The sequence below is a fragment of the Drosophila mauritiana genome, chromosome 3R (assembly GCF_004382145.1).
Source record: "Drosophila mauritiana strain mau12 chromosome 3R, ASM438214v1, whole genome shotgun sequence".
Lineage (NCBI taxonomy): Eukaryota > Metazoa > Arthropoda > Insecta > Diptera > Drosophilidae > Drosophila > Drosophila mauritiana.
Window position 1 is genome coordinate 26,534,632 of NC_046670.1, and position 8,863 is coordinate 26,543,494.

Sequence of the window (8,863 nt, forward strand, 5' to 3'; positions counted from 1 at the left end):
CCAGATCAGCAGTCGTTTTTATAGACACAGTACCCAACGAAGCAATCAAAGTGAAATTAACCTTTCATCGGGTCGATTTCGGGTGATTGACTGGCCCACCGATTACCCTTATCAAGGGCCAAAGGCCCCCAAGCAACGACAAAAGCAACTGCCAGATGCCAGACTCCAGATGCAAGGCTATCAACAAGTCTGAATCACGGCTTATCGCAAAAATGTGACGTGACTTTGAGCAAATTCCAATTGAACCAAAGTTTCACGCTGAACTGGCGCCATCTGTCGCGAGGCGGCGAAAACGGGAGAGCGAGACCTGGCTAGTTCATTCAGTGGCGCCATCCGTCGTCTAGCAGCGAAAGCAAACTCTGGTTGAGAACGCAAACAAGACGATATTCTTTGTTTTTTTGTTAGCCTCAGCAAATAGATAAAAATATTTGAAAACATGAAAAAATGATTTTATTGTGAAGCAAACATTTAGACTTGGGGTCACCAGAGTTCGTAGACTCATTGTGCCAATCAAAACAGAAAAAGGGAAAGCGAAACTTCGTCCGAAAGTCAAGGGGAAAATCCGCCCACCACAATGCTCTATCAAACGGTAACAGCAGACCTCCAAGTTTTCGGGACTGACCCCACCAGCACTGAGCAAACCCCACAACTTGCAGCACGAGTGTGGGTGAGGACCGACCGGATCGGATTGGATCGGATCACTCTTATCACCTTTTGACTGTGAACGTGACTGCGCCAAATGAAAACAAACTATCATGCTGGAGATGGGGGTTTACACTGAAAGAAAAACTATAAATTTAACAAATTTTTTAACAAATGCTGTTACAAACTTACAAGCAATGTATACTTTAGATTCGAACTAAGTACTAGTATAGTTTCTTATGCTTGGCATACAACTGAAAAGTTGATCATTTTTCTGCCAGTGTCAGTGCAAATATAAACCTTGTTTAATAAACAATCTGGTTAACAACAAAGAGTTGAGGGCCCGACAGCTGGCTTTGAATGACTAAAACCACTTTTTATAGTGCAAAATGAGCAGCCATTCTGAACCTAGCAACGAAAGTGAAACCCGTAAGCCCATTTGTTTTGGCCGAGAATAAAGACTTGTTGTGACCGCAACTGCCAATTGACAATTGCATTTCCAGAGTGTCGAGAGCTGAACGAATTCCCGCCCAGTTCGGTGCTCATAACGCCCCTATTCTACACTTTCGCCGCGTTTATTGCATTCATTTGATGCCGCCGAGCACTTAAGTCGAAGCTAATGAAAACGCCGCCTCCAATGGAAAAGCATTTGGATCTGTTCGGATTGTGATTCAGTTTCAATTCACTCGAAGTGGGAATACCCTGAGTGAAATGAAGCTGGAATGTAGTGCTTTAATATTTGGGAACTGTGTTATGTGCTAACTTCCATTTATATGAGGACACCATGGCGTATGAGCAATTTGCCATAAAACGTAGCTATAATATAATCCTTTCCTCTATTTAATATTAATTACTCTATTCCGGCAATAGCTAGTCGTTAGAAGTTATTAAATTTATTTTTACTATTCTTGAGAAGCCATAAAGAAGTCATTACGCCCGGTGCAAGGCTAGCCGAAAGTAGGCCAACTCCAAGAAGTTCCTGTTCGTACGCCCATTAAAATCGCCCAAAGCCAACATAGATGTTTATTTGCCAGCCTTTTAGCCAGCTTTTCATTGCCACCACTCCAGCTACTATGGCCACTATAACCACTGGCACCACCACCACCACCGCCGAAGGTATAAAAGGTTGCCCATGGAGCGCGCCCAGCGTTCGCTCAACGTCCCCAGAAACCCACTGAATCGCCACTGAAAACCAAGAAACGCGCGTGCGCAGCCGCAAAAAGAGCCAGTCGGTCGTCGGCAGTCTCCGCGTGAAGTCAACTCAACTGAATCCCACTCAAGTCGGCCCCACCGAATTGAAATCGTGATCTGTGTTCTCCCGAGTGAACTGCACTTCATACACATTATCATTTGCAGCAACTTGTTTTCAAAGTCATTTCGTATTTCGTGTCGGCGGCCAGTCGCTAAACAAATTGTGCATTTTTAAAGACAATTGCAAGTCCGAATCAGACAGTTTATGATATCTCTTTTTTTGGGTTTTCTGGAGCTTCCTGACACATCTGACGGCATCAGCTGCATACTTAAGTCCAAGGAAAACACACGGCCACTATGCAAATGGAAAAGGTAAGCGGCGTCTGTGATAACTTTATGCACTGATTTATCATTGAATTAAATACACATCGAGTTGCATAAGGGACCATTTAGGGGCCACACTTTCTTGGAACTTTCACTTTCGACGCCCAGTCTAAGATTCAATCAAAGATTCAGCTCAAGATCCAGTTTAGACCCGGGTTTAAGGTTACGCCACTGCCATCGCTTGCCTTTGAACTGGTCTTAGCCATGAATCCAACGCCATTTGCCTCTGAGTCAGCTTCCAAATAGCCAATGTGCAAATGCAGTCGACTCTATAAACCAGGAGAATGGCTTAGAACTCACCAAAGGAACCACTTAAAATGACCGTACTTTATAGTGAAATTTTACTTTATGTTTATGTAGTAAATGCAATTGAAGTAGAACGTAGCAAGTGGCTATTAAATATTTAAATTTACTCATTAATGTAGTTCGAGCTTTTCTTTATCAACATGAAATGATCAACACAGATGTATATAATGCACTCAGTACTTAATCTAAGCAAACTACTTTGATTAAAAAACAAATAACAACAATTATGCAATTATAAAACTGAACTATCTGTCAAGCAATTAAGTTGCAAAGCAGCAACTACTAAGCCACTTAATCACTAGTCATTAGAAACATCTCCACTGACACCTCCGAGTGACCACCCACCTGGACTTGTCGGCACGCCACTGAGCCTATGGAAACACCCATGGCCAAGAGGCGACTCCGAGCCATTGAACCATTTGGAACTATCACTTTTAACGCGCATTACAATGGCACTCGAGGTGGCCCAATTTCGTGGCTTGGAGTGCACTTGATCACCGATTATTGTCTGCTGATTCGAGCCGAATCCATTTAATTTCACTGCTGCCAGATGCCCACGAGATCCAAATCGAAAACGAAATCGAAACTAGAAACTAGAAAATAAAAGGAAAAGGAAAAGCGTTGAAAATTGCTCCCTCGGAGCGAGAGAAAAGATCACGGCCATCGGGAGTGGGAGTGGGTGAGATGCGGAGGAAAGTCAAAGTGAAATGCTTGGAAAGCAAACCAAATTGCCAGTCAGTCAGTCAGTCAGTCTCTTGGACCACAAACTCACAAACAACAATAGCAATAGGCGATCCATGGAGGAGGGCGGCCCAGCCCCACCCGACTTGGATGTCTGGGTAATCCAATAGCGGCAATTAGAGTGCCGCCCCCGGGGATCCGGGGATCCGGAGATCGGGGGATCGAGATCAGAAACGCGGTCACAGTTCCGCAGATCGCTCCAGTGCATTTCCATGCTCCAGTACCAGCTGCAGTGCCATTACCACCATCACCGCCACCCAGCCTCCTCCATGGGCAACCCGTCTAACCGGACCTAGACTCCATCTCTCCGAGGAAAGGCCTTTGCCATAGCTCCACTTGAACCCATGCACTGGCAAAAGAATCGGTTCTCAGTGGAAGGTGGAATGTAGGAATGAAGTATGCCTTAACCTTTTCAAGTGAACGAGCTACCAGCTCTGAATAGACTTTTTTCGCTCAGTGTGAGAGGTATCAGCGCCGTCCGGTTCGATTGGCTACTCCGTAATCCAATTAAAGGAACAATCTACATTTCAATTCAAAACTAATGAAGTGTAGAGAATTCGCAACAAAGGCTGACATGTGTTGATTGTTTCGGCGACTGCAGTGCTGGTATTTGAAAGTCGTGGGTTTCTTCTGGCCGGGGAGTCAGACCATATAGTCCATACAGACACGTAATACCTGGCTTTCAGAGCCATTACTAACAAGCTTCCCTGTAGAGCACCCAGCGTTCCAGCTGCCCAACTTCCGTCCAGCACAAACACACATTGTGCGTAGTCCAAACAATTCATTGATTGATTGTCGATATGGCGATCAATTAGACAGATTATGGTTTTCATTGATCGCCATCCAGCAGCAGTAGTGACAAACCCAGGGACAGCTGTCAATGGCCACTTGTATCTATGTATCTACTGGTACACATGTATAACCGCCGACTTCGATTTCGATTTCTATTCTCGGCAGCACACCATTTTGATTCTCCTTCTGCTACTGGGACTCGTTCTGTGGACCGATTCCTCGCTAGCCGCCCGTCGCCTGAGGAAGAAGCCCAAGGTCTACAACGCGCTCATCACCACCGATGACAACCTGACCTCCAGCCGCGCCTACCCGGTCATCCAGCCCACCATCCACGAGCCGGGCTACGCCCCCTTTGGACCCTACAATCCCTACGGATTCTACAGTCCGCCGATCGTGAGGTTCGGCCAGCCGATTGTCCCGGGATTGATGCCAAACGAGAGGGTGAGCTTATGGGTTTCATAAAGTTGCTAGCACTGATAAACTTTACGAAATATTTCGCAAGATTAAGTTACTGCTAGCTTTAATAAACCAATCATTAACTTAATAATAGATAACATAACAAGCTCACTCTATTTAACAACTCAAAGAAGTCTGTCTTGAGCAATGAACCGCACTCAGAAAAATATAGTAATTTAAACTATTGAAACCTTAATGTTACAGCTCCCTTACCCCCTGCCATCTGCCGCCCAGTATCCCGCTGGCTATGCTCCATATGAACCCCAACAACCGGTGGAGGCGCCAGTGGAGCAGCAGCCGCAGTCGGCGTCGCCACCGGGAACCGTGGAGCGCCAGGAGATGACCAAGGAGCAGATGCCACTGCCGCTGAATCAGCAGGGACTGCCGCCCGTGCTGATCCCACTGCCTTCCCAGTTCAGAGGCCAACCCATGCACCTGCCCCCGTATCCGTACAGCCAGTACCCAGTGATCTACGACCAAGCGGGCTTCATCAGGCAGAACTACCTGCCGCCCTACGACTACTACCCCAGCCAGGGTTATCCCGTGCGGGGAGCCACTTTGCCGCGCGAGGAACAGGAACAGCCACTGAATCCCGTCCAGAGTCCACCTCCGCCACAGCCACTTCCCCTGGACAATCTGGAGCCGGCGCAGCCCAGCTTCGAGGACATTCGCAACGGATCGGAGAGCAAAAACAGCGCGGTGCCGGATGTTCCACCTCCGCCAATACCCTCCGGACCCAAGCGTCCTCGGCCCGCGGAACCGGAACCGGAAGCGGAACGCAAACCGGAAACGGACAACTGATTGCTAGCTGCCCCGATTCCACACACGTATTTATTACCATTTCGCTTAGGCATAATATCGATTTGATTGTACAATGTCGCCTTAACCCGTAAGCTAAAGTAAGAGTTCATTCAGAGATAACGAATAAAAAACATAAAATCGCACTGGCGGTGATTGAACTTGCATGGGTGTCCAATTCCCCAGGGAAACCAGGGGACGATTTCGCTCTCGACGGGGAATTGGGAGCCGTTTATCTCAGCTCTGATGCGACTATAAAGGCAGTCGAGTTGCCGGGAAAAGTTACAGTTTACATCGAAAGGGGAACTCAGAATGAAGCTGGCACTGCTCCTGATCCTCTGCTGTTGCCTCATCGGAATGGGTGAGCTACAATTTTAGTCTTTGGATTCCCAATAAATAACAATATCCGATGTGCAGCGATGGGTGACTCGGTTTTGGTGACCAAGCCGCCGTTCATTCGCAGTCGCTACAGCTTGCGTTGGAGGAAGACAACCAGTGTGGCACCTGAGGTGGTCACTGGATCCAGTGGACCCACCATTCACACGGTCACCACCACCGACCATCCCAAGCTGGCCACTTCCACCGCCAGTACGGATTACGACTATTACGGAAATGGAGAGACTGAGAATGTGGTGCACAAATAATAGTCATATTCCAGCCATACGAGTATATATTACCACTTTATATAATCAGCGCGGCTTTGAAATCGTAACAGTGTAAGAGAATGCCGTTTAATAAATAAACTGTAATTCAAATCTCTAGAAATCAAAAGAATTCCCATTACATTGAGATTATTAAGAAATCCAAATTCAAATTAAGCGCCATGTAGACTTTATAACAGCTATGTGGCTATCAGGCGTTCTCAAAGCAAGTTGGCAGCTTCTACAGCTCCATGTTAACTTAATGTTAGCTAACATAAGACACAAGTCAGCTGTTCCGCGCCGACAGCAACAGCAACAAAAACAGCAGCTAACAACAAACGAGTTTTGGATCGAAAATGTTGTTAACAATTAAATGCGCTCAGAATGTGATTAAGCCGAACTGCCAGAAAGTGGCCAATCTGCTTGCCAGCAGCCGCAGAGCTGGTTTATCCCGCGCCACTGCAACAACAGCAACGAGTAGAAGGTATTCATATGAAGAGGGAGGGGGAGGTTGAAAAATACCAAACTTAAATCTGAGCTTTATTTTTCGCGCAGCCTGTCGCAAATCTCAGTTCTGTATTCGCCAGCAGCGAGAAAAGCAGCACGGGCAGCAACTGGTGGCAGTGCAAATCTCCGGAGAATCCACGGCACCCCAACCACAGAAGCAACAGCAACCGCAATCACAGCGAAAAAGCGCAAAATGGTGGTAAGTACGAGCGGAAAGTGAGTTTGAGATCAAGGTGACGGAGTCTCAGCGAAATCGAGTGGTTCCCTTATCGCCTCCAACTGAAATCGACCACCCAAGGACGGGTTTCGACTTTGGGAAAGTGATTTATGCCCTAGCTGGTCAGAAATTGATGTTGTCCTCTTCTATTACCACCTAACAATCCAAAAAACAAAAGCCTTCATGTATCGAATGACTCAATCCCACTCACTTGTTGCTCGCTGCCTATTAGGTACGACTAAACGAACAGGAGCGCGCCGAGAAGCTGCAGCCTCTCCTGGACGCCGGCTGGACTTTGGTGGAGGGGCGCGACGCCATCTTCAAGCAGTTCGTGCTGAAGGACTTCAACCAGGCATTCAGCTTCATGACGGGCGTGGCCCTACTGGCCGAGAAGATCAACCACCATCCCGAGTGGTTCAACTGCTACAACAAGGTGGACGTGACCCTGTCCACACACGACGTGGGCGGGCTCAGTTCGCAGGACATTCGCATGGCCACGCACTTGGAGACCACGGCCAATTTGTTGAAATAAAAGCATTGTTATACTAGTTGCTAAATGTCTATAATCTCCGGTGTCTAATAAATACTCAGCTCAGCATCGATTTGCTGAAGATTTGGTAGTCGGCTTGCTCCAGGACATCCGGCGAGATCTCATCCTTGTCGTAGCCCAGTTGCTTGAAGAAGCAAATGGAGGCATCGTTGTTGTTCAGAACGGTCAGCATGACCTTTTCCAGGTGCCACAGGCGAGCGCAGTCCTCCAAAGTGCTCATGATGAACTTTCCCAGGCCTTGTCTTCGATACTCTGCAGCCACTTGCATTTCGTAACTGAAAGGAAGTTCTACTTAATTAATGCATATAGGCTTTACTTGTGGAATACCCACCAATAAAGGACACAATCCCCGTGATCCATGTCGAAGCGGAACATCGCGTAGGCCACGTTCTCCTTCTGTTCATTCTGGGCCACCAAGTAGCGAGCCCAGTTCTTGTTCAGCTCGGCGGCTTTGATCTTGGGCTGCCAGCCCATCTTGAGTTGCTTGTAATAGGGTCCCACGTTCGTCTCGGCCAGCTTAAAGGCCCACTTCAGCAGTTTGGAGTCCGCATCCGACTTCGCTCGGCAGATGAGTTTGAATTCCTGTCCGCTGGGGGCTTTGTAGCTTTGGTAGCTCAGAGATTCGAGGGGATTCTTCGCCCTGGCAGCCGTCTCCACAAATCTCTGCTTGGCGCCCTGACTTAGTTCGTCCTGATTCCGCATTGCACGCTTCAAATTCTGTAAAAATGACAATTCGACTAATAATATGCCGCGCAAATTAGGGATGACATAAAGTAGTAAACAAAATATTATTGCTTATATCGAGATTGCTATCGATTACACAGATTAACTTTAATTGGTATTTTTGAAATAATAATTACTGGCCACCTCTTTATTTACCACTGTCTTGTAAACAATTGCAGAAAACTGATTGAATCCGTTTTTACGGCTTATATACAGATCTTAGACTAAATTGTTAGTACGGTAATTACCCTTACTATCATTAAACCTACGACACTTGAAACATCAGGTAATCCCACATATTAAATCCCCAATTCAACAAGTGCTGACGTTTCCAGTTCTCTAAATTGTAGTTTCAAGGAAACACAGGATGTTTAGGAAGTCCAGGCCCAAAGTAGAGCCCCCACCCACGGCTCCCAGTGTGGAGGAAATGATGGCGGACATGGAAACGTTCGAGGTCAATCAGCCTACGATAAGCGGATCAACGGACAACTTGGACTTGGAGCACGCTTTTCTGACTGAACCGGAGAATCTTCCCCTTCCAACATGGTGGCAGATGTTCGACGAGTACGATCAGAAGGTGAAGAAACTGTCGTCCACCGTGGGAGATCTGGAGACCCAACGAAATCAGTTGAAAGAATGCTATTCTAAGCTGGAACAGAACGCGGATAAGCTGAGAACGGATATCCAAAAGCAGCAGGCACTGGTCAAAGAAGCCCTTAAATGTTAATCTATCATTAAGCTACCTTATCTTAAACAATTGTGGAATGCACGAGCGGGTAACAAGTAAAACCTAAAAACTCCACAATCTTCAGAATATTCACTGTAGGCCCACTGCACTGTGGTTCGAGTCCCGGCTAGAACTTCAGCTCAAAGTACGTTAGCGGTATTTTTTTTCGACTGCGAGGTGTATTTTTC

The 8,863-nt window shown here is 46.8% G+C and overlaps 5 protein-coding genes across 6 annotated transcripts; 4 read left to right on the forward strand and 1 right to left on the reverse strand.

The window, feature by feature from the left end:
- The first annotated feature begins 1,782 nt into the window (after positions 1-1,782).
- Positions 1,783-5,456, forward strand: LOC117145620 (YLP motif-containing protein 1). 2 transcript variants are annotated; one of them, XM_033311339.1, is made up of 3 exons: positions 1,783-2,205; positions 4,222-4,497; positions 4,717-5,456. In XM_033311339.1, the coding sequence occupies exons 1-3, from the start codon at positions 2,191-2,193 to the stop codon at positions 5,311-5,313; spliced, it is 888 nt and encodes a 295-aa protein (XP_033167230.1). In that variant the 5' UTR covers positions 1,783-2,190; the 3' UTR covers positions 5,314-5,456. The 2 variants fall into 2 exon arrangements, with proteins under 2 accessions (XP_033167230.1, XP_033167229.1); XM_033311338.1 differs by lacking the exon at positions 1,783-2,205 and having other exon boundaries at positions 4,072-4,497.
- Positions 5,457-5,568: 112 nt separating this feature from the next.
- LOC117145627 lies at positions 5,569-6,081 on the forward strand. Its single transcript, XM_033311346.1, has 2 exons — positions 5,569-5,671; positions 5,728-6,081. Exons 1-2 carry the CDS (start codon positions 5,623-5,625, stop codon positions 5,952-5,954), a joined length of 276 nt encoding a protein of 91 aa, XP_033167237.1. The 5' UTR covers positions 5,569-5,622; the 3' UTR covers positions 5,955-6,081.
- A 179-nt stretch (positions 6,082-6,260) lies between these two features.
- Positions 6,261-7,286, forward strand: LOC117145625 (pterin-4-alpha-carbinolamine dehydratase). Its single transcript, XM_033311343.1, has 3 exons — positions 6,261-6,435; positions 6,507-6,657; positions 6,908-7,286. The coding sequence occupies exons 1-3, from the start codon at positions 6,308-6,310 to the stop codon at positions 7,205-7,207; spliced, it is 579 nt and encodes a 192-aa protein (XP_033167234.1). The 5' UTR covers positions 6,261-6,307; the 3' UTR covers positions 7,208-7,286.
- Positions 7,222-7,999, reverse strand: LOC117145624 (N-alpha-acetyltransferase 40). The gene is made up of 2 exons (XM_033311342.1): positions 7,557-7,999; positions 7,222-7,500 (listed from the first exon to the last, which is right to left on the reverse strand). Exons 1-2 carry the CDS (start codon positions 7,925-7,927, stop codon positions 7,263-7,265), a joined length of 609 nt encoding a protein of 202 aa, XP_033167233.1. The 5' UTR covers positions 7,928-7,999; the 3' UTR covers positions 7,222-7,262.
- An 88-nt stretch (positions 8,000-8,087) lies between these two features.
- On the forward strand, positions 8,088-8,753 carry LOC117145626. The gene is made up of 2 exons (XM_033311344.1): positions 8,088-8,234; positions 8,299-8,753. Exon 2 carries the CDS (start codon positions 8,316-8,318, stop codon positions 8,673-8,675), a length of 360 nt encoding a protein of 119 aa, XP_033167235.1. The 5' UTR covers positions 8,088-8,234; positions 8,299-8,315; the 3' UTR covers positions 8,676-8,753.
- The last annotated feature ends 110 nt before the right edge of the window (positions 8,754-8,863 follow it).